Source organism: Capsella rubella, unplaced genomic scaffold, assembly GCF_000375325.1.
Source record: "Capsella rubella cultivar Monte Gargano unplaced genomic scaffold, Caprub1_0 scaffold_8, whole genome shotgun sequence".
Classification (NCBI taxonomy): Eukaryota; Viridiplantae; Streptophyta; class Magnoliopsida; order Brassicales; family Brassicaceae; genus Capsella; species Capsella rubella.
In genome coordinates, this window is record NW_006238916.1 from 1,537,863 (window position 1) to 1,563,038 (window position 25,176).

Consider the following 25,176-nt stretch of genomic DNA (forward strand, 5'->3'; position numbering starts at 1 on the left):
ATTAGTTTTTGTTAGATTTTATTTCTAATATTTTACTATATGAAAAATAGTTAGCATTCTCTTTTAATACATAATAATTATTTTTTTATTTGTAATTGATTATATAAAATACTAATTATCATGATTAAATCTTTTTTTTTAAATATTGTTTTGAAAATATTTTCCAAATTAGGAATATCTCTCTATAAATTAATAATTATTAATTTATCGATAAATTAATACCTCTATAAATTAATAGATTTTCATGGTCCCAACATTATTAATTTATAGAGGTTTTACTGTAATGAGAGAATGAGAGAATGATATAATGAGAAAATGAGTATATATAGGAAAAGAAGTGATGAGAGTTACAATTTCATAAAACAATTATGGGAGTCAATTATAATTGATTGTGTATTGAAAAAATTGAATGGAAACTATAGTTAATGCAAATTTATGTTATTTCAGTTTTTATATTAAAGTGTGAGTTTAATGTATATGATTAAATGTGTTTTGTGATTTCTTTGTTTTTTTCAGTTTTATATTAAAGTGTGAATCAAATATATAATATGTTTTAAAGTTACATGCCAAGTGGACCAATATGAAGATGGTAAAATCTTTTATATATATATATATATGATTTGTGAATAATATGATAGTTATTCTTTGATTTAAATTCATTATATTATTTTCTCAACTGTTTGATAATAGAAAATTAAATAAAATTTGTTTGATAATCTCTTTAATTCTTCTCTTATAAATTAACTTTTTAAAATTAGAAATTATGTTATAAATAATGTATTACCCATATTAATAACTTTAAAAATGTATCTTTAAAGGAGTAGGAAAAAAAACTTTAAAAATGTATTTTTAAAGGAGTAGGAAAAAAAAGTCATAGCAATTTTCTTTGAATAAAAAATTATAGCAACTCCATTTTATGTTTAGCTTATATGATATTTAATTTAATTAGAAACTAAAATTAGGAAAAACATATTTTTGCAACAATGACACTTTTTTAAAAAACAAACCATACATATAACATATAACTTACAACACAATATCATAAAAAAATTAATGTTATATTATAGATAAATAAAAATGACACATGTCAAAAGCATAGAGCGACACATGTCGCATTGTGAGGCAAAGTTAAGAAGAAACCTTATCTTATTATATAAGATATTTATGAGCCACATTTTTTGAAATTTCATCAGTCTTATTGCCATATTTCTTCTTTTATTTGTTTTATGTAATTCAAAATATTAAAAAAAAAAATCAAACCAAAAGAACGGAACAAACACGAAACATACGAAAAAAACTCGTACCTCAAAGTCGGCTATGTCATCCATGAGACGGGTCTTTGCACCTAAAGTCCGAGCGAGCTTTGGTCTAGATATCAGCCAGTCAAAATCTTCCTTACTACCCATCTCTCCAAGTCCCATTATGGAACATGCTATGGTTGCATATGTAGCAATCTCGGCTCCACCAGACTCTAAAAACTCATCTAAGCTAGGCACATGACCTGCCCGTGCCCATTTGACAAGTTCGAGATTTGTCCTTGCAAGTATCTTGAACTGCTTACCAAAAATATAAACGTGTTAGTTATTACCATTCCAATGAATATGGGTTTGGTGGTTGTAAGTAATCACCTCTTCTATCATCTTTTCCAGCACAAATAATCTTCCTTGTGACCTCAATATTTCTTCATACTCTTTAAAAAGATACATCACAAATTTGAAGGCAGTCTTCATGTGACCTTGAAGATTTTCCATGTAATCCGGATCCCATCTGTTCATATATATCACATCAAATACTCCACTCATAATTAATTGTTTGTTGTGATTCAACCCTTGAATCTTTGGAATCTATATAGTTACGGTACCTTTCCAGACAGTCGACCAGGCTTTCAACTTCAGGAATTGAACCATAAATATCGCAAGCGTCGTCTAGAAATGTGATTACTAAGTACATTTTAGCCGACATAATTCTCCCAAGTGAAAATTGTGGCTCGAAGTACATCAACAATGCTGAAAACCAAGTCTCTACGGTTCTTTCTCTGAAGTTAGGTGGGAGGTTCGCTGTATGTTCTAAGTTCCTCCACCACCTACCAAAACATGAAAAGAATATAAATGTGCAGTCATAAAGAATCCTAGCTATCGTCTAAGAAAACTAGATAGTTCACATATACATTGTGATGGTTTTTAATTCTTGGAAGTAATGGAGCTGCAAGAACTTGTAATTGACTTTGGCTAGCTTGAGCAGTGTGTCATCACGGTCTTCTTCGTGTTCATAGAACGAGATATACTCCCTTGCAACCAAAGCTTGGTTGTTCCGGTGCTGAGGTATGTGAAAAGCATTTCGTATAAGCTTTAAAATATGTGGTGAGCATGATTTGCGACCTGTAGCCAGTGGCTCCAAGTGGTTCAGTGTGAAGCTTGATGCTTCATCCAATATATGATCTGTCGTTGTCCCAAACTGCACTGCTTCGTAGAGACTTAGGATACCCTTGACATCTTGTATTAAAGTTTCCTTGAATTTACCATCTTTTCCTTTGAATCTATTGAAAACATCTACATGGAAATAAATAAATATAATTTTTCAATCTATTCGATTAATTATGCACACATCCGAATTGGGAAGCAAGAAACATAGTGGAACTCATTTAAAAGAGAGTACTTACCAGACAACATATTATGACAATATGTTCTAAAAACCCGAAACATGATTGAGATTGTGTACAAATCATCTTCATCAGCGATTAAATCTTCTATCTTCTCGAAAGCATGTTTCAAGCTGTCTTCGATCTCCTTGTCAAAATGATAAGCGAGACCAAGACTCTCTAGCAAATAAATGGAATGAATTGTTCTCTTCGTTGTGTCTTTGTCTTTGGAAGACAACATGAATATGTTCTCTCTTACCTTAGGCTTTAGCACTTCAATCTCTCTTTCAAGAACATCAAAGTCCTGCAAGATGATAAGAATCAAGATCTTTATATATATGTCACTCACACACGAATTTATTGTTAACGGACTCACTGAAGTTTACAAAAAAAAATTTCAAAAAAATTGGACTCACTGAATCAGCTTTGGAAAATTTGAGGAACTGATCACCCCATTGAGAGGCTGGCAATTTTGTAAAATTTAAGAAGCTTTCCTGATCAAGATTTTTTACTTCTTCCATTTCTATATATGTGTGTGAGAGAGAGAGATAAGGTGGTGGAAAATTTGCAAGAATGTAAAGAGATATATATTGAGAAACGGACTAAAGGACGAAAGGATAATTTTTATTTATTTTTGTCGCCTGGGACGAAAGGATAATATATTTATGTTTATGCATGTTTTAATTTATTTATAGTATGTGTTTTATGCATGGTAACAAGAAAAATAGTCTTTTCTATTTTATATTATATGTTTTAGAATATTTTTGTTCTCCTTTATTAGATTATCTCAAGTTTTTATGTAAATATTTTTAATTAATTTTAATTGTTTATGACTATTTAATTTGCAATATTATTTTATTGGATGAATTTTTGTAAAAGAAAAAATACTTTTTGTGCTTTTAGCTAAAAGTTTTTATATCTTTAATGTTGATGCATGTTTTTATTTATTTATTATTATGTTTTATGCATCCTCAACAAAATAAATAATATATATATATGTATATAATTAACATTATATGTTTATATGCATGTTGTTTATATATATATATATATATATATATATATATATATATATATATATATATGTATTTTTAGAAGATGGTCGGTGCTTACATGTACAACTGATCCTACCCAAAACAGAATAGATGATATAAAATATCCAACTAGTATATATTTTTGTCTAAAATAATAGATAGTTTATTCCAAATTGCAGTGGTTGGAGACTTTCTTTTTGTTTTTTCAGTCGACAAAATATTTCTTAGGGACATCCTCATTAGGAGAATCTTAAGGGTAAGATTTATCAAAGAGAATAAGAATATCTTCCCTAAAATTTTCCTAATAAGGATGATCTTAACATAAACGTTTAAATTAACGTTCATTAATTACAAAGAAATTGCTGACACCACCCGGGCTGGCTATAGCGAGGAGAGTTCTACGAAACAGTGACGGGAATAGTAAAAAGTTTGCAAAGCATGCGTTAAATATTGGTATATGTTCTGCACCATTAGCCGAGTTATTAGGAGTTTATTATGGATTTTATATAGCTTGGGAGTGTCATATGAATTGTGTGGAGCTGGATGAGGTAGACTCGGAAATTGTTGTAAGATTTTTAAAGACAAAGATTAGTTACTGGGAAATAGTTACAGGGAAAGATTATGTGGTTATTTTTACAGTTGATAAACAAGTCTTTAAAGTCTTCCAGACGTAGCACTCTGGCCGTCGGATATGGATAGGCTCACAAGCCTAATAAGAGTACGTCATACCCATTAACATATGTGGATACATGGACTGAAAGTGAACATGAGTCCCACTGAGAAAGGTACCAGTCGGAACATTACAAAACAAAACAAAACTAACCCTTATAATTTATGAATTAGTTTACTAATTAATCTTAAGGGGATTTGCACAATTAACCTTTTTATGATACCATTTTCTACAAATAGCCTCTCTAAGTGTCTATTTTCAAAAATACCCTTTTCAATGTACAAAATGACTAAATTACCTTCCTTTATTATAAACCATGATGAAGAAATGAATATTCTTTACAAAAAAAGAATATTCCTTCCGAAAATTTTCGCGCCAAAATTTTCTGACAAAAACATTTTCCCGCCAAAAATTCCCAAAAAAAAAAATTCCCGCCAAAATATTTCCGCAATTCCTTAAAAAACCTTTTAAAAGACCTTGTAAATATTTTTAAATCCCTTAAAAATCTTTAAAAAATCTTTGTAAATCTTTTAAAAGTCATCCAAAACTTTTTAAAACTTGAGTAAACCTTTTAAAACCATTGTAAATCATTTTATAACATTTATAAACACTTGTAAATCCCTTTAAATCCCTTATAACCGTGATAAATCATTTAATAAAAAAATTTGTAAACTTCTAAAACCCTTTAAAGAACCTTGTAAATCCTTAAAAACCATTTTAAAGAACTTGTAATAGCTTTAAAAACTTTTTTAAACTCTTTAAAATCCTTTGTAAACTTCTAAAACCCTTTAAAAACCCTTGTAAACCCTTTAAAACTATTTTTAAATCTTTGTAAATATCTTTCAAAATCCTTGTAAATCCTTTTTAAAATCTTTTTTAAATCCTTGTATGTCTTTAAAAACACTTGTAAATCCTTTTAAAAAACCTTTAAAAATCCTTGTAAATTTTTAAAATCTTTTTAAAATCCTTTTAAAACTGTTATAAACTTATAAAAACTTTTAAAACCCATTGTAAATCATTGAAAAACCATTCAAAAACCTTTGTAAGCTTCTAAAACCCTTTAAAAACCATTACAAATCTTTTAAAAACCATTTAAAAACTCTTGTAAATATCTTTAAAAACCCTTGTAAACCCTTTAAAAGACCCTTTAAAAATTCTTGTAAACCCTTTAAAAATATTTGGTGGAAATATTTTGAAAAAATAATATTTTTTGCGGGAAAAGTTTTGCAGAAATTTTGTTGACGGAAAATTTTTGGCGGGAAAATTTGGCGGGAAATAGAGATAAAATAGCCATTAAAATTTAAAAGAAAGCAAAAATGAAAATGGCAAAAAAAGAGAGTATTTTTGAAAGTTGGTATCATAATTGGTATCAATTTCTCTTAATCTTATATATAAAGGTATAATTTTATGCTAGACAAAACTCATTTGAAAGCATATTATTATTACATATATATAATGCAATAAGTTGCGCTGCATATAAAACATGCTCAAATTTACGACATAGTTATCTAAAATTTGAATCACATATTGGCCAAATTGAAAAAGACAAACAACAAATAAAACTTTATCAAATCGCTCCCATGTGATCGCAAGCAAATTAGTTTTATCTTTCTCCAACTACAAATATATTTAATTGTTCTACAAATTGGAAAAGACAAATCTTAAAACTCCATCAAAATTTTCTATTCGTCAAATAATAATAAACTAAACAAAAAGAAACGCATGTGTATATCTACAATATTGTATTAAGAAAAACGTCACCTACCCAATATTAAAAACTACAAAATGACCACCATTGGTTTAATACTATATCACTAGATTTTAGGGTTTTGTGCAAATAGGTGATAAGATGTTATAGGTTATTGTGACGGTGTTAAAATATTATAGGTTAAAATATTGTAGGATAAGATATTGTAGATATACATATGCGTTTCTTTTTGTTTAGATTATTATTAATTAACGAATAGAAAAATTTGATGGAGTTTTATGGTTTGTCTTTTCCAATTTGTAGAAGAATTAAATATATTTGTAGTTGGAAAAAGATAAAACTAATCTGCTTGCAAATCACATGAGAGCCATTTGATAAAGTTTTATGGTTTGTCTTTTTCTATTTGGGCAAATATGTGATTGAAATTTTTTGATAACTATGTCGTAAATTTGAATATGTTTTATATGCAGCGCCACCTATTGCATTATATATATGTAAATAATAATATGCTTTTCAAAGGAGGTTTGCGTAGCATAAAAAATTATACTTTTATTTTTATACATAAAAAAGAAAATTAGATTGATTTAGATTAAAGAAATTTTCTTTTTGACCGCATATTTTTTTTTTTTCAAAAATACCACTAATTGTTTTCCAAAAAAACCACAAAATGTTTTTATTTCCAAAAATAACATAAATAAACTGTTTTAGGTATTTATGTCACCAAAGTTCACTTATCTTTTCGGTTAGAGATCTTAAGAAAACTCTTCAGTTAAGCATGTTTATGTTGGAATATTTTAACGATGAGTGACCTTCTGGGAAGTTGTTGTCGGAACTGTTTGAGTAATACCAAAACATAGGAAAATATCATGTGGTGATTCATAGGATCGGTAAATAAGTATTTAAGCCTCCCAGACATGGCAAATCAGCCGTCAGACATGGATGGGTTCACGGGCCTCGTGAAGCGCATTAAAGGAGGTGGTCCCATAGACTAGGTATGGACATGGAGCCCATTGGGAGAGTTGACGGTAGGGGCGTTACAAGTGGTATTAGAGCCAAACTCAAACAAGTGTAGAGTAGTGGGCTCACACTCTCGGGGGTGACGGTTTTAATGTGCAACAAAGACATTGTGATCTGTTAGTGGGGGAAAATTAAGGGACCCTGTTTTGTAGAGAGGTTTAAATAAATTATTTTTGCCACAGATGTTACCAAAGTGTATTTATCTTTTCGGTCAAAGGTCCCGAGAAACTCCATAGTTAAACGTGCTCATGTTGGAGTAGTCTAGAGATATGTGACCTTCTGGGAAAGTGGTTTTTGGAACGGTGTGAGTGAGACCAAGACACAGGGAAAGATCATGTAATGATTAGTAGGGTCGTAAATAAGTATTTAAGCCTCATGAGTACGTACCAAACCGGTCGTCGGATATAGATGGGCTCACGTACCTATTAAAAGGACATGAGGCTCATTAAGATAAGTTGGCCCATGGAATAAGATTGAACATCCACGATCAAAGATCCCAATGTTGACAATAATCCAATTACATAAACCATAAAAAAAAAAAAAAAAGTTAGAATTGCACTAAACAATCAAAATACAGCAAAATAATACAACACTATTAAAACACGATTATAATCTCGAATGGAATAATGAATTAACAAATAATTATCCAAACACAATATTCATAATAAATTTTTAAAACATTTAATAGAAAAAGTTAACAAAAAATTAAGTATTTTATTTTTAAAATTTAATAAAAGTGCAATTATATTTTTTGATTAGTTTTATATCATTTATTTTTTTATGATTGACGATTAATGAATTAACTACTAAAAACGTCGTCCATCTAAACTCCTAAACTCGAAGTTAGATGTCTTTCTAACATAACTTAGTTTTATGTTTATAGAATACACATACCAAATTTCATAAACAAAATACAAACTAACTAACCAAGATATCAATAAATAATAAACAAACAAACAAATATATAAATATATCAAATAGTGATTTTTACCGTCACATCCTTTACCTAGTATCATCTCCAATTCCTTCATTAAAAAAAATTTCCCGATCGAAGATCCCAATGTAGACAATACTCCTTAGATAAACCATTAAAAAAAGTTAGAATTGCAATAAACAATCAAAACACGGCAAAAGAATACAACACTAATACACAATTATAACCTCGAATCACAAACTCATAAATGGGTGATAAGCAACTCGAATCATAGAAACGATTCAAAAAAACACAAATACAAAGAAAATCATTTTATCAAAATATGAACAACACCAAAAAAGGTTTGGTTTTTTTTTAAAAGTAGGAACTACAAAACTAATAGAACCATATACTCATGTAAAGGTCTAGACTCTACATTTATAGTTGAATTGTTAGGGCTAACCGGCATAATTTATCCAACTCAGTTTTACTTTTAAAAATAGAAATTTACTCAAACACAATTTTCACAATAAATTGTTAGGTATTTTAATAAAAGATTTAATATTTTCGTTTTTCAAATTAACAAAAATTAAAATTTTGCATTTTGATTACTTTTATATCATTTATTTATTAAGAAAATGAATTATTAAATTTAGAAGTATTTCCATATTTTAAAATATATATTTTATGTTCATATATCTTATTATTATTATTTTTTAGTAAAAGAAATTAACGTAATTCAAAAAATGTTAAATATTGAAATGTCTAATTACGATTAGTCGTTTAAAATTTTATGTGGACGTTTTTAAGAGTTTTATAACTTTAACTTTTATATTTATATTGTAATATAATGGTTCACATAGTTGGCACTTGACAAGTACCACCTACCCAATATTCTTGATGTTAGAAAAGAAAGCAAAAAAAACTAAAACAAAAACGAACATATTTTATAAAAGAAGATAAAATTGGCTCCGATGTTCCCTGCATCAAATTAATAAAACAAAAACATTTCTAGCCTCTTCTATGAACCCAATTGGCATGGATAACCTCGAGTACGTTTTAATTGTGATGGCTGTATTCTCTGTTTTTTGGTATCTTTGCCTTTACACCAACTCCAAACGGCTGTCTCCACCGTTGCCGCCGGGACCTTGGGGCCTTCCCATCATCGGAAACCTTCCATTCCTCCAACCGGAGCTTCACACATACTTCCAAGGGCTGGCTAAACAGCACGGTCCCATTTTCAAACTCTGGCTCGGTGCCAAGCTGGCTATTGTGGTTACCTCTCCTGAAGTAGCGCAAGAGATTCTCAAAACGAATGATGCTATCTTTGCGAACCATGATGTCCCTGCTGTTGCTCCGGCCAACACATACGGTGGTATTGAGATAGTTTGGTCGCCGTATGGACCAAAGTGGCGGATGCTTAGGAAACTATGTGTTAATAGGATCCTAAGCAACGCCATGTTGGATTCCTCCATTGAACTCCGTCGTGGAGAGACTCGGCGAACAGTCCGGTCTTTAGCAGACCAGGCTCGAGCCGGGTCGCCCGTTAACCTAGGAGAACATATATTTTTGATGATATTAAATGTTGTGACGCAAATGTTATGGGGCACGACGGTCAAGGGAGAAGAGAGGGAGAGTGTTGGAGCCGAGTTCTTAGAATTGGTTACAGAGATGAATGGCCTCTTACTAAAGCCTAATATCTCTGACTTTTTTCCGGTATTGAGCCGGTTTGATCTTCAGGGTTTGGTTAAGCGTATGAAAAGACCGGCTCAAAGGATGGACCAGATGTTTGACCGGATCATTAACCAACGACTGGGGATGGATAGGGACAGTGATGGGAGAACTGTGGATTTTCTAGATGTCTTGTTAAAAGTGAAGGATGAAGAAGATGACAAAACAAAACTAACCATGAACGATGTCAAGGCGTTGCTCATGGTAAGTTAAATTCTTTTTGTCCCTAGTAAGTAACGTATGTATACATGTTTACGTTTCTCGTGGTTATTGTAGGACATGGTGCTCGCTGGTACTGACACATCATTACACGTCATAGAATTCGCGATGGCCGAGCTATTACAAAACCCGGATATCATGAAAAGAGCTCAACAAGAGCTTGACAAAGTTGTGGGCACATATAAAGTGGTGGAGGAATATCACATCTCTAAACTTCCATACATACTTGCCATTATGAAAGAGACTCTAAGGCTTCACACGATTATTCCACTCCTTGTTCCTCGCCGCCCTTCACAAACCACCGTGGTGGGCGGCTTCACCATCCCTAAAGATTCAAAGATTTTTATCAACGTGTGGGCGATGCATAGGAATCCAAATATATGGGAGGATCCACTCAAGTTTGATCCTGACAGGTTTCTTGATAAGTCTTGTGACTTCATTAATGGAAATGACTTCAATTATCTACCGTTTGGGTCTGGTCGTAGGATTTGTCCGGGAATGAATATGGGCGAGAGGGTTGTTCTTTTCAATATCGCTACGTTCTTGCATTCATTTGATTGGATATTTCCTGAAGCAGAGAGAGTTGAGGTCGAGGAAACGTTTGGGATCGTGTTGAAGCTGAAAAATCCACTTATTGCCACGCCCGTGCTAAGGTTGACGGATCCAAATCTTTATCTATAGTTCAACGCAAAGGAGAATTGTACGTTCTATGTCTTCTATAATCTAATAAAAGCAGTACTATCACGTGAATAAAATTTCCATAACATTCTAAGAAGAATGTAAAAAGACAAAGACCTAATGTGATATACATGAACATATACTTTTTAGTTTCATTCAAAATAAGGTAATGCCAATATTTATATTGTTTTTCTTTGTTAATATTTATATTGTTACAATTTGTATACAGAGTTATTTGAATTTAGTTTAATCCTAAACTGTGTTTGATGACTATTATTGTCACTAATTTCTACTGGATACCCTTTTTATTATTCTGTTAATATGAAACCTTCTTTATCTTGTAGAAAATTGAGGTAGACGATAACAATTGCTGCTTGTGGGCACTGAGTATGATTAACTTGTGAGCTCTAACGATTAAGGCATTTCCTAAGGCTTCTGACAAAATTTCCACTCATCTTCTTCTTTGGAAACTCAATGTTGCTTCATGTAATAGTTATTGCGCAGACATGATTCTGCCAAGAGAAACCTGTGAAGTTGATCACCATGTCTCAACGGTTTTTTCTTTGATGTTACGTGGAAGGCCGGTTTCACGTATAGTCTAGTTCCCTTCACCACGCACCTACGAAGATATATATAAGAATTCACAAAGAACTGTATAGCCAGCTCTCTTAACCTAGATCATTAGGCCACACACATGGTGATATATATAGTTTTAGAATAAGTATATATTTTAGTTTGTATATTTTTTTTAATGGATTTTTCTCTATAAACTATAATACTTATCCCTTTATATCCTATGAATATATGGAAAATTTGTATATATACAAAAGATGCTCACATTTGCAATGTCACCTAAATTGGGAAAAGACTCATGGTGATAGTTTTAGAATAAGTATATATTTTAGTTTGTATTTTTTTTTAATGGATTTTTCTCTATGAACTATATAACACTTATCCCTTTTATATCCTATGTATATATGGAAAATTTTTATCTAATACTTATCCCTTTTATATCCTATGTATATATGGAAAATTTGTATCTAATACTTATCCCTTTTATATCCTATGTCACGTAAATTGGGAAAAGACTCAGAAGTCATAACCCGTTCGGTCAATATGTAATTTTATTTTTGTAATGGTACGTAATACTAAATTGTGGTGGTTGGAGACTAATCTTGATTTATCATAAGAAAATTTGTATATAATACTTATCCCTTTTTGTTTGTTTTCTCCTTATAATATGATTTATCATAAGAAAAGACTCTCATTTATGTTTGAATAATTAAGTAAATAGTCGATAAGAACAGACTCTGCTATGTTTGAATAATTAATTAAATAGACATCGACATAGTAAAACATCAACTATTAAGACCAAACAGAAAGAGTATAATCATATATGAAAAAACAAACACATCAACATTTTATTGTAGTAAAAAAGTATAATCAAACACACAACCGTGAAAATCAAATAAAACCGCAAATCACACAGCACACAAATGCATATAGCTGATATTGAAAACGAAAATTAACAAACAATTTATGCATCCTAAGTCTCTAAAGAAGTATAGGATCGTATAGGATCTACGAGCACAAGGCTTATATATTCTTTGAGTTTTCCTTCACGGTTATTGTAGACATCATCGGCCGTATAGAGAACATCCAATGAGCGTCCGTAGTTGACAGATTGCATAAGGATTCGGCGTGGCATGGCGGTCATCTTCAAGCACTCTTCGTTTACAATCTTGTTCATATCTCTAACCACCTTTTCAAGTTCTCTACTGGCTTCTTCTTTTGTAATTTTGTGTTCCTTCATGTAATAGTTGAGTGCATTTGCAGTGTAACCCTTTTCCATATCCTCCTGATGATGATATGTACCAAAACTTTCAACACAAATATAGTATGCGAAGAGTAGTATGAAAATGACTAAAACAAAGTCAAAGATATTTGTTCCCTACAAATTTTGTATATTCGTCGAAGATTTTTGGTCCCTACAAATTTTGTATATACGTACATACCAAAAGAACCAATAGAATTAAACACGAAACATTCTGAAAACTCGTACCTCATAGTCGGCTATGTCATCCATGACACGGGTTTTTGCACCTAAAGTCCGAACGAGCTTTGGTCTAGATATTAGCCACTCAAAAGCTTCCTTCCTACCAATCTCTCCAATTCCCATAAATGAACATGCTATGGTTGCATATGTACCAATCTCGGCTCCACCAGACTCTACATACTCATCAAAGCTAGTCACATGACCTCCCCGTGCCCATTTGACAAGTTCAAGATTTTTCCTTGCAATTATCTTGAACTGCTTATCAAAAAATATAAACATGTTACTACTAATTAGTACCATCCAATAAATGTGGGTTTGGTGGTTGTAAGTAATGACCTCTTCTATCATCTTCTCTAACACAAATAATCTTCCTTGTGACCTCAATATTTCTTCATACTCTTTAAAAAGATACATCACAAATTTGAAGGCAGTCTTCATGTGACCTTCAAGATTTTCCATGTAATCCGGATCCCATCTGTTCATATATTACATCAAACACTCCACTCACAGTTAACTGTTTTTTTGTGATTTATTCAACCCTGAAATCTTTGCAATAGATATGGTTACGGTACCTTTCGAGACAGTCGACCAGGCTTTCAACTTCAGGAATTGAACCATAAATATCGCAAGCGTCGTCTAGAAATGTGATTACTAAGTACAACTTAGCCGACATAATTCTCCCAAGAGAAAATTGTGGCTCAAAGTACATCATCAATGCTGCAAACCAAGTCTCTATAGTTCTTTCTCTGAAGTTAGCTGGAAGGTTTGATGTATGGTCTAATTCCCTCCACCACCTACCAAAATACGAGCAAGATTAAAAATATGCAACCAGAAAGAACCCTAGCTATATTAGAAGAAAACCAGATCATTCACATATACATTGTGATGGTTTTTAGTTCTTGGAAGTAGTGAAGCTGCAAGAACTTGAAATTGAGCTTGGCTAGCTTGAGCAGTGTGTCTTCACGGTCCTCTTCGTGTTCATAGAAAGAGATATACTCCCTTGCAACCAGAGCTTGGATGTTCCGGTGCTGAGGTATGTGAAGAGCATTTCGTATGAGCTTTGAAATATGTGGTGGGCAAGATTTCCGACCTGTAGCCAGTGGCTCCAAGTGGTTCAGTGTGAAGCTTGATGCTTCATCCAATATATGATCTGTCGTTGTCCCAAAGTGAACTGCCTCGTAGAGGCTTAGCATACCCTTGACATCTTGTAGTAAAGTTTCCTTGAATTTACCATCGTTTCCTTTGAATCTATTGAAAACATCTACATGGAAATAAATAAATATGTTTTTTTCAATCTATATGATTATGCACACATCCTAATTGGAAGACCATAAAAATATTGAAACTCGTCTAAAACTATTACTTACCAGACAACATATTATGACCATATGTTCTAAAAACCCGAAACATGATCGAGATTGTGTATAAATCATTTTCATCAGCGAGAAGATCTTCTATCTTTTCGAAAGCATGTTTCATGGTCTCCTCTATCTCATTCTCAAAATGATAAGAGAGACCAAGGCTGATAAGCAAATGAATCGAATGAATTGTCTTCTTCGTTGCGTCTTTGTCTCTCGAAGACAACATGAATATGTTCTCTCTTACTTTTGGCTTTAACACTTCAATCTCTCTTTCAAGAACATCAAAATCCTGGAAGTTGATAAGACTCAAGTTGTTTATATATACACTCACATATATGATTTGATTATTAATAGATATATATAAATGGACTCACCGAATCAGCTTTAGAAAACTTGAGGAACTGATCACCCCATTGAGAGGGTGGCAATTTTGTAAAATTTAAGAAGCTTCCCTGATCAAGATTTTTTACTTCTTCCATTTCTCTATATTTGTGTATGTGAGAAAGAGAGAGATGTGGTGGTGGACAATTTGCAAGAAGGTAAAGAGAGATATATAGACAACCGAGTAAGGGACGCAAAAGGATTATAAATATATAGAATAATTATGTTTATGCATGTTTTTATATATTTACTAGTATATATGTGTTTTATGCATGCTAAACAAGATCAAAACTTTATATATATATTATTATTAATAGTTATATATTAATACTAATAGTTATATATTATTATATATTTATAGTTATGCATGTTGTTGATATATATGTATATTTAGAAGGTGTTTACATGTCCATTTTATCTCACCCAAAATTGAAAGAAAAAGACTATATCGAATGATTTAATAGTAATAAGAGATCCAACTAGTAGATATTTGTTCAAAAACATCTTATCCCTAGATAGCGGTGGTTGGAGACTAAGTTTTGGTTATAAATAATAAACGAGATATTTATATATATGCAATATAATATATCTAGTTTTTGATTTGGGATCTTATATTTTCTAGACTTTTCCATAAACCTTAATGAATTTTTTTCTAAAAAGCCAGAAAACTAAAACTAAATCTCAAATCCTAAAATAAACTAAGAATAATTACAACTAAACCCTAAATCCGAAATAACCTAATTTGTTGGTGTATGTCACCATGTAATTATATATAGGGACATTCTCTAAAATACCATCATTTTTGTTTTTAGGACAAAAATATCACAAGACTAAAATTAAATTTTAAATTTTCAAACTCTAAATTCTAAATTCTAAACATTCAACTCTACCCCCCTAAATACTATACACTAATTAAATTGCAAATAATCAACCCAAATCAAAGATTTAAAATTCCATACCATTGAACAATAATTTGATTTTAGTGATATTTTTGGAAAGAAAACCAAAATGATGGTATTTTGAGGAATTTATACATATTGAATTTGATATTAAATGGTGTTCAAAAAAAAAAAAAAGAATTTGATATTAAATTATTAAAGTCGGAGAAAAAAGATCTCTTGTACAAAGGGCAACGTTTGATTTAGATACTTGAAGCTGAAAAACAAAGAGAATGGAACCATTTTGAAACAAACGTTCGAATTGAATGTAGCCAAGAAACTGTCCAGTTGGAGTAGATATCATGCAAAACAATTTTAAGTAAATAATCTTGTCTGGATCTAACGATGTTTATCAGATTAGTGGGTATGGACCAATGGTATTAGTGACATAAGTTATGTTTGTTGGTAATTTGGTGTATCTGTGTATAAAATGACATTTGGAAGTTACCAAATAAATACTTTATTATTATCAAACAAATAAAATGTTTTTGAACCGTATTATACTGCAAATAAATAAATAAACATATTCAATTTACAACATAATTATATTTAAAAAATTTCAATCAGGCTCACATATTTAATTGTTGTCTAAATTTGAAAAAGAAACCATAAAAATCTATTTCAAATCGTTCCATGTGGTCGCAAGTAAATGAATTTTATCTAGTTCTCAACTTATAATATATTTAATTGTTGGTCAAACTGGAACGTTCTAACCTAATCGGGTTTTGGACTCGTTATAGTGGTTGTAGACTAAAATATATTTACTCCGTTTTATAATACATGGTTTTTAAGAAAATACAACCAATTAAAAAATAATCTCTAAAATATGAACTGCGAAAACTAATTAAAAAAATTATTTTTTCATAAATTTGTAAAAAACAATTATCTAATTTTGAAAAGAAAAAAAAGTTAAAAATCCACTATAAAAGAGATAATATAATTTTTAACGTTCGTATGTAATAATTAGTTGAAAGCACAACTTTTTTCCCAAACCACAAAATGAATGATCATTTCTGCCAAAATTAAACATTAAACTTGTTTGATATTCTATATAGTATATTAGTATATATCTTCGATAAAATAATAGAATAACTCTAGAAGTTACTTTTATTTTATAGAATCATTGTGAAGGGGTTCTTAACAAAAACTTAAATTAAGAAAAATTAAGAAAAACTAAAAAAAGTTTATAAAGTTAATAAAAGAACTTTTCTTAGCTTTTCTCAACTTTTTAGTTTAAAATTTATTTAAAAACTCCTTAATAACGATGGTCTAGTAAGTATGTCTAGGTCAACTATGTACAAAGACAAAAGCCAAATTAAAGCACAGTTGTGACGAATACAATTTTATCCAAAATATAAAACTGCAAGTGCGTAGTACTAGTATTTAGGCGACCAAATGCACAAAGACCAAGTAAAACTAAACTAATATTAAAAAGATTATTCAATAATTTAAGCTAATAATGCAAACTAAATTAAAGAATAAACAAATCATTGAGTTAAATCTTAGGAAATTATGACATGAATCACACATGCTACGCCCAAGTATACTCGTGAGTTCTATGCCATCATCTGTTCTACTTGTGCCCATACTCGCATACTCTCACAGTTTGGTCTAAACTCTTATCAACTCGCTTCACAACCTCTTGGATCGGAACTAAATTATTCGACTTCTACTTAACACATCTTTGGGTCATGACAAACTTTTCTTTACTATACAAGAAATTTTTTAAAGACTAAATTGTTATTTGTTCATTTGTTTCCACAAATTGAAATAAGCATTAATTACGATCATAATTTGATTCGTTCACAAAGCTCAATAAAACATCAACTATCGCTGATTAAGGAAGCTGTATATATGCAACAACATGTTTTTTTTTGTCATGATGAATTAATTTAGGTCAGTAGGTTGATTGGCCAAATTAAACCAAGCAATAAGCACAGTAGTTCGAACTATATCATCGGTCAATCCCATTAGGAACCTAATTAGAGATTCCAAAACCCAATTAATGATACTCACACATGACAGAAATAGACGTAGGTACCATATAAAAATTCAAAAAGAATAATAAAGGTTGTCTCTTCTACAAATCAGAATCTCGTAAAAAGAACAACACCTTAGAGTTGCTGTCTAAATCTTGAAATTAACCTTTTTAAGATACATATCTACAAATAAAATTAAAATTGGGCTTGCACATTTGCTCCAGTTGAATACCCCATGAATATGTCCATGTATATACAGTATATTTATAACTTGATGTTACAAAAAGTATATTCTTATAAATTAGAATATTAACTATGCATGTTGTTGATAATTCTATTAATATTAAATATGTATATATGGTTTATCCTCTCTCTTTTTTTTGTGAATATGGTTGATCCTCTATATGTAGACAGCAAAGCAAACGTATGTGTGGCTCCTAATATCTTACCTATCTTATATAATATAACAAGGTTTTTCCTAACTTTTCACCACGTTACGACATTTGGCGCTCTCTGTTGATGACATGTGTCATCCTTTATTTTTAATTAATTATTTTCATTTTTATTTTTAACTAAAACATTTATGTCAATCTTAATTCCAAATAACCATATAATTAGGTAAAAATTAAAATAAAATTATTATGAGTAAAATTATTAATTGGGATCAAAATTCATTTCTCTAAAGCAAAAGATATAACTAAAGTTTTAAAACAAAATCACATATTGCATATGATATATCACATATATATATGTATATATGATTTACTATCACATAATTAAAAAATCTATTTTACATAATTTTCGTACATTTTATTTAAATTTTCATCCATCATATTTATTTTATTATAAAATACTCTGTTCTTTTTTTCACTTTAATGATGGAAGAAACTTAAATAAAATGTATGCAAATTGAGTAAAATAGATGTTTTAATTATTTGATAGTAAATCAACAATTGTGGGAGTTAATTCTTATTAATTTTGTGTTGAATAAAATTGAGTACAGAAATATAGTTAATGCAAATTTTTTATAATTTCAGTTTTTATATTAAAGTGTGAGTTAAATGTAGAGATCTAATTAATTGTGTTTTAATTGAATATATATTTTTCAGTTTTAAAATTAAAGTGAGAGATAGATATATATGATCAATTGTGTTTTATTTGTGGTTTGTTTCACTTTCTTCTTATTGGTCTATTTTTCTATAAAATGTTCTTTTTTAAAAATTATGTTTTCAACTAAACCAAAAATAAAACACATTTAGTTATATATATTAAACTGACACTTTAATATAAACCTAAAGAAAAAATTATTTTAATCAAGCCATAAAAAAAAAAAAATTGATCATCTATATTTATATTCAATTAAAACACAATTAATTATATACATTTAACTTACACTTTAATATAAAAACTGAAATAATATAAATTTGCATTCACTATATTTTTCTACTCAATTTTAGTCAACACTCAATAAATTAGAATTAACTCCTACAATTTTTTCTTCTAAATTGTAACTCTCATCACTTCTCATCTTATAAATACTCATTTTCTCATTCTCTCATTCCCTCCTTCTCTTCCACTTTATCTCAAATCTTCTATAATTGAGTTTGTTTTGTTTTCTGTTTCTTTTTGTTGGTTGTTTGTTGTTGTATGAGTTGAAAAACAAATTTAATTTGCATTGTACAAGTTTGATCTAAATTTTAATTTTAGACACTATATGATATATATTTACATTGTTTTATATGACACTATTTCATCTCTATTGTCTATTTTAGATTACCATCTTATAATTAATCTCTCTCCATCTCTCATTATTTTTCACTACATTCATGTATCTTAAATATTTTTCTATTTTTGTGTTGTTATATGGATTGAAAATCAATAAAAGTATCATTCTAAGAATTTGATCTTAATTTATTTTAGAAAGTATGATATATATCAAACATAGTTTCAATTTTTATTTCTAATGCCTTATTATACATACTTTTTTCAATTTTTATGTCTAATGCCTTATTATACATACGTTTTCATACTTATGAGTATGAATGAAGAAAGTATGATATAACACATATGTAAAATAAAAGTTTTGATTGTTATATAAATAAAAGTTTCAATTTAAACCTTTAACAAATAACTTCCTTCTATTTTTTTGAAAATGTCAAATATTATTTTGTAATTCATTTCAATATATGTATAATTATATTTAGTTTGTGATCCAATAGATTATTATAATATTTAATTTATTTAAAATTTGAGGTCTAACTGTTTAAAAAGAAACAAAAAGTACTTGGTTTTAAAAAATTGGTCTTTAAATTTTTTTAAATCATATAGTTCATAAAATTTAAATTTAGTTTAATTCATTCATCAGTTGAACAAGGTTTTTTCTAACTTTTCACCACGTTACGACATTTGGGGCTCTTTGTTGATGACATGTGTTATCCTTTATTTTTTATTAATTATTTTCATTTTTATTTCTAACTAAACATTTATGTCAATCTTATTTCCAAATATTCATATAATTAGGTAACAATTAAAATAAAATTATTATGAAAAAATTATTATGAGTAAAATTATTAATTGGGATCCAAAATTCATTTGTGTAAAGCAAAAGATATAACTAAAGTTATTTTCCTATAAATATAACTTGACATCTACTTCTGAATCCAATTTTTAATACCTAAAGTTCTTTTGCCAAAAAAAACAGATTATTTTATAATAAAATTTCATATTGCATATGATATAAAATCACATATATATATATATATATATGTATATATGATTTACTATCACATAATTAAAACGTCTATTTTACATAACTTTTTACATTTTATTTAAATCCTACTACATTTTTATTACATTTTATGAATTAATGAACTTCACTAAAATCCTATTAAATTATAATATTTAATAAGGTATGAGTTATTATACACTAATATCATATCCAATCTACACTTTACACTAATATCATATTTAATCATTTGTTCTAAATGATAGTCTTTCTTTTTATAACAATATAAATATCTAACCCAAGTTAGATTTTCCTAGAGAGACCGAACATAAATTCGATTACTTAAGAGCATTTCATGATTGTTGTCATGTACATATAATAGACAGATATATTCGTTCATCTTCTTTGTTAATGTTGATGTAAACATGTGATGCCTTTTTAATATAAATTCATTTCTTTAGCTTTTATAGTTATGTCAATCTTTATGTTTGTTCTTAAATGGTTTCAATATTAATTTTATTCTTGAACAAATTCTACATACAATAATTCTTATATATAAAAAAGATCTCATCTACGTATATGTGAGCTTCTTTTCTAATCAATTAGAATGAAAATATCAAAGTTCTTTTTTTTCAAATAATCTTCACGTGTTGATTTGGCTTTTGTTTTATCTTTTTAGTGTTTACATAATTATAAATTATATCTCATGTGAAATATTTTCTAAATTGAAAAAGTTTTTCTAAGTAATGTCTAAAAAAATCATACATCTTAGGTGAAATATGAGTTTTGTTTACTTTTAATATTAACAATGTGCACACAAAAAAATAACATCAATTTACAATTGCCTACAATATTATGTATGTGCTAATTTGTATCACTTTGTTTTGGTCTCATTCGGTTTCATATTTTTCAAATATATATTTTATTTACTTTTACTGTTTATAATGTACACAAATATGTTTTATATTAACAATTACTTATATATATCTTAATGTAGTTTTCAATTTCTAATTCAAATTAATATTTCATATATAACCCACGCATCGCGTGGGCAACTTTCTAGTTTTTTTATATGTTAGACTAAAATATATAATCTCAAATGAGTATTAAAACCACCGTTATAAAATGAAAAAATGATATAAATGAGATGGGACACGACGGTTATGAAATAGTCATCTTTTTGTGGCTTTTTTTTTTACTACTTTTCTTTTATGTGTATGTTCTCTACTTAAGAAAATAAATCTGATAATTTCTCTATCTAAATCGAATTAAAAACAACTTGAAACTGGTACGAATTCTTTTGATTAAGAATTACATAACATTACTTAAAAAACATTTACAAACTTAACTTTGCACGTATGTAATATATTGAAATAAAACCATTACACACGTATGTAATACAAACTTTTGAAATCAACCCCGCACGTACATCCCTAGTATACAATTATATATGCCTACAAACACGTTTAAAAATAATATTCAAATAACCTAATATAAAAAAAAAAAGAATAAGAAGTCGAACATATATGATGACCCTATTATAAAAGAAGAGAGATAAACGTCTTTGACTATGATCAATAAAAACAAAGATGACAATCTCTGACTATGTTTTTACTGTGATCGTTGTATTCTCTGTTTTTTGGTATCTTTGGCTTTACACCAACTACAAACGGCGGTTTCCACCGTTGCCGCCGGGACCTTGGGGCCTTCCCATCATCGGAAACCTTCCATTCCTCCAACCGGAGCTTCACACATACTTCCAAGGGCTGGCTAAACAGCACGGTCCCATTTTCAAACTCTGGCTCGGTGCCAAGCTGACAATTGTGGTCAGCTCTCCTGAAGTAGCGCAAGAGATTCTCAGAACCAATGATACGATCTTTGCTAACCGTGATATCCCTGCTGTGGCTCCGGGCAATACGTATGGCGGTTCTGAGATCCTTTGGTCGCCGTATGGACCAAAGTGGCGGATGCTTAGGAAACTATGTGTTAATAGGCTACTAAGCAACGCCATGTTGGATTCCTCCGTTGAACTCCGTCGTGGAGAGACTCGGCGAACAGTCCGGTACTTAGCAGACCAGGCTCGGCTCGGGAAGCCCATTAACCTGGGAGAACAGATATCATTAATGAATGTAAATATTGTGAGACAGATGCTATGGGGCACGACGGTCAAGGGAGAAGAGAGGGAGATTGTTGAAGCCGAGTTCTTAGAATTGGTTACAGAGATGAATGGCCTCTTACTAAAGCCTAATATCTCTGACTTTTTTCCGGTATTGAGCCGGTTTGATCTTCAGGGTTTGGTTAAGCGTATGCGAAGACCGGCTCAAAGAATGGACCGAATTTTTGACCGGATCATTAACCAACGGTTGGGGACGGGCAGTGGCAGTGATGAGAGAGTTGTGGATTTTCTAGATGTCTTGTTAAAAGTCAAGGATGAAAAAGATGACAAGACAAATTTAACAATGAACGATGTCAAGGCGTTGCTCATGGTAAGTTATGAAAAATTGGTCCCTAGTAACGCAATTATATTTGTTAAAATCGGCTTGTTTATTGTAGGACATGGTGCTCGGTGGTACAGACACATCATTACACGTCATAGAATTCGCGATGGCCGAGCTATTACACAACCCGGAGATCATGAAGAGAGCTCAACAAGAGCTTGACAAAGTAGTAGGCACAGATAAAGTAGTGGACGAATCTCACATCTCTAAACTTCCATACATTCTCGCCATTATGAAAGAAACTCTAAGGCTTCACACAATTGCTCCACTCCTTTCTCCCCGCTGCCCTTCACAAACCACTGTGGTTGGTGGCTTCACCATCCCTAAAGATTCAAAGATTTTCATTAATGTGTGGGCGATCCATAGGAATCCAAATATATGGGAGGATCCACTCAAGTTTGATCCTGACAGGTTTCTTGATAGGTCTTATGACTTTATCGGAAATGACTTCAGTTATCTACCGTTCGGGTCTGGTCGTAGGATGTGTCCGGGGTTGGCTATGGGCGAGAGGGTTGTTCTTTACAATCTCGCTACGTTCTTGCATTCTTTTGATTGGATAATTCCCCAAGCAGAGAGAGTTGGGATCGAGGAAACGTTTGGGATCACACTGAAGCTGAAAAATCGACTTGTTGCCACGCCGGTGCTAAGGTTGTCCGATCCAAATCTTTATCTCTAGTTCAACACAAAGGAGAACTAAAACTTATACTGCTGGTTTAAATATATGTCTTGTACTATGGACGCGAATAAAATCTCCATAACTTAATTTATATCACAAAATTACGGACTACTTGTACAATTCAATACGGTAGTATTAGTATACAATGGATTATGCATATTTGTAATTGTTCTCTCTTTTTTTTTTGGTAGAGTAGGTAAGTACATCAGCTGTATCATCGATGAAAACAAATATAAATTAAAAGACAAAGACTTTAACCCACTAAAGACACAACCTTTTTGGTCTTGTGTTAAGTTCATAAAATCAACCCAATAGAAAAGAAAACGGTTGGTCATTTTGATGCACTCTTCTTTTATGATACATCTGGTTGAAATTTGCAATCATCTTCTCGAATTATACATATATTGGATCCTTCTTTGGTAACTTCATGTAATAGTTAATTGCGTGCGCAGTTTTTCCTTTATATGGTCCTAATAACACAAACACTAATCTATGAAGTAAAAACAAATTAAAAACAAAAATCAAAAGTTCAAAATTTTTAAAAGTTTAGTGCTAAATGTTTTGAGAAATACAGTAAAATCTCTATAAATTAATAATATTGGGACTATAATCTATTAATTTATAGAGATTTTAATTTATCGATAAATTAATAATTATTAATTTATAGAGAGATTTTTCTATTTTGGAAAGTTTTTTCAAAAATATTTAAAAATAATCTCTAAAAAAAACTAATGTGTCTATATATACATATATTTTGAAAATTTTACCTAATTATTAATTTATAATATTGATGAGACCATATATTTAAAAGGATTTTCAAAAAAATTATTATCTTATTATTTTATCGAAATGAGTTTAAAATTATACTGATCCTAACTTGGGACCGGAAAAAATTATTAATTTATAAAAAGTTTTAATTTATCGAATATTAATTTATAGAAGTTATATTGTACCAAAGTTTAACATGACATTACTAATACATATTAAATCTGACTTATCGTTTGTCGTCTATTATCGTATTAAACCCGTAGGCCTTATAATTAACAAATACACTCATCTAACATTCTTTGCTTTTGAAATTGGTTCGAATCTAAAAATAATTCTGAATCCGGTAAGGCCCACGGATTTGATGCCCAGTTTAACATCATTATCTTTGAATTATACTATTAACCAGTTAATATTGTTGTGTGTCATTAGGATAACTTATCACAAGTAGTTATAATATTGCAGAAAATGATTAGATAGAAATATTGGATGCTTTACGAATACAATTAATATTTAATGGGAGTTAAATTTATATCCTGTCAAAAACAAATTTTAATTTGTAGTTTAAAGTGAATTCTAAAGTATTAAATTGTGATTTATACATACACATAGAGAGGAGTGTAAACCATGTTGTGGTGAATATTCCATACTTTTATTCTTAGATATTGTGGGTGGGATGTCTGTTTTTCATAACAAAATTATTCAAAATTAAAATAATCTCAGTCTGACTAAATTAAATTATTTCTTTTAAATAAATAGCCATGGTATGGGAATTACATTTTTGTTTCTTAAATCAAAAGATAAAGACACAAATTTTAGAAAACAGCTAATGAGTTGACCAAAACAAATTCTATTTAATTGTGAAACTTATATATTTGTCTAACTAAGATTAGAAGTTAAAAATAACTAATAATTTAAAACAGACTAATATAGTTGTGAGCTATTACCTTACAGATCACCATGGCAGATCACATTTTTATATATTTTGCCAACTGTGATTACAATATCAATTGCCAGCTGGCAATTATCCTCTGAAAATTACGTACCTACCCTTCTCATCACTGTCAACTCTGTCTTGAATCTTCTGACACTAAACCGGGTTTTTAACAAAAACCGTAAAATTCAAAATCATAATTATGAGAAACTACGGTTTATTTTTCTTATTAAATTACGTAATCAAAACTATATA

At 30.0% G+C, this 25,176-nt stretch overlaps 4 protein-coding genes across 6 annotated transcripts in view; 2 read left to right on the plus strand and 2 right to left on the minus strand.

The window, feature by feature from the left end:
• Positions 1-7,573, minus strand: part of LOC17874747 (alpha-barbatene synthase) — a 9,007-nt gene extending 1,434 nt beyond the window's left edge. For 2 of the 3 annotated variants that reach the window (XM_006282342.2, XM_023777435.1), the window contains exons 1-6: positions 3,055-3,159; positions 2,660-2,942; positions 2,168-2,549; positions 1,862-2,083; positions 1,629-1,767; positions 1,305-1,553 (exon numbers count right to left, since the gene is read on the minus strand). In XM_006282342.2, coding sequence (XP_006282404.2) covers positions 1,305-1,553; positions 1,629-1,767; positions 1,862-2,083; positions 2,168-2,549; positions 2,660-2,942; positions 3,055-3,159 — 1,380 coding nt within the window. Of the gene's footprint in view, positions 1-1,304; positions 1,554-1,628; positions 1,768-1,861; positions 2,084-2,167; positions 2,550-2,659; positions 2,943-3,054; positions 3,160-7,489 lie in introns of those variants that run through there. The other variant, XM_023777431.1, reaches the window with a different exon arrangement.
• Positions 7,574-8,957: 1,384 nt separating this feature from the next.
• On the plus strand, positions 8,958-10,763 carry LOC17876547 (cytochrome P450 93A3). The gene is made up of 2 exons (XM_006282168.2): positions 8,958-9,915; positions 9,988-10,763. Exons 1-2 carry the CDS (start codon positions 9,004-9,006, stop codon positions 10,609-10,611), a joined length of 1,536 nt encoding a protein of 511 aa, XP_006282230.2. The 5' UTR covers positions 8,958-9,003; the 3' UTR covers positions 10,612-10,763.
• Positions 10,764-11,981: 1,218 nt separating this feature from the next.
• Positions 11,982-14,529, minus strand: LOC17876640 (alpha-barbatene synthase). Its single transcript, XM_006279769.2, has 7 exons — positions 14,400-14,529; positions 14,032-14,314; positions 13,544-13,925; positions 13,237-13,458; positions 13,001-13,139; positions 12,671-12,919; positions 11,982-12,466 (listed from the first exon to the last, which is right to left on the minus strand). The coding sequence occupies exons 1-7, from the start codon at positions 14,502-14,504 to the stop codon at positions 12,155-12,157; spliced, it is 1,692 nt and encodes a 563-aa protein (XP_006279831.1). The 5' UTR covers positions 14,505-14,529; the 3' UTR covers positions 11,982-12,154.
• Positions 14,530-21,549: 7,020 nt separating this feature from the next.
• Positions 21,550-23,388, plus strand: LOC17875523 (cytochrome P450 93A3). Its single transcript, XM_006281890.2, has 2 exons — positions 21,550-22,534; positions 22,602-23,388. Exons 1-2 carry the CDS (start codon positions 21,638-21,640, stop codon positions 23,220-23,222), a joined length of 1,518 nt encoding a protein of 505 aa, XP_006281952.1. The 5' UTR covers positions 21,550-21,637; the 3' UTR covers positions 23,223-23,388.
• Positions 23,389-25,176: the final 1,788 nt, after the last annotated feature.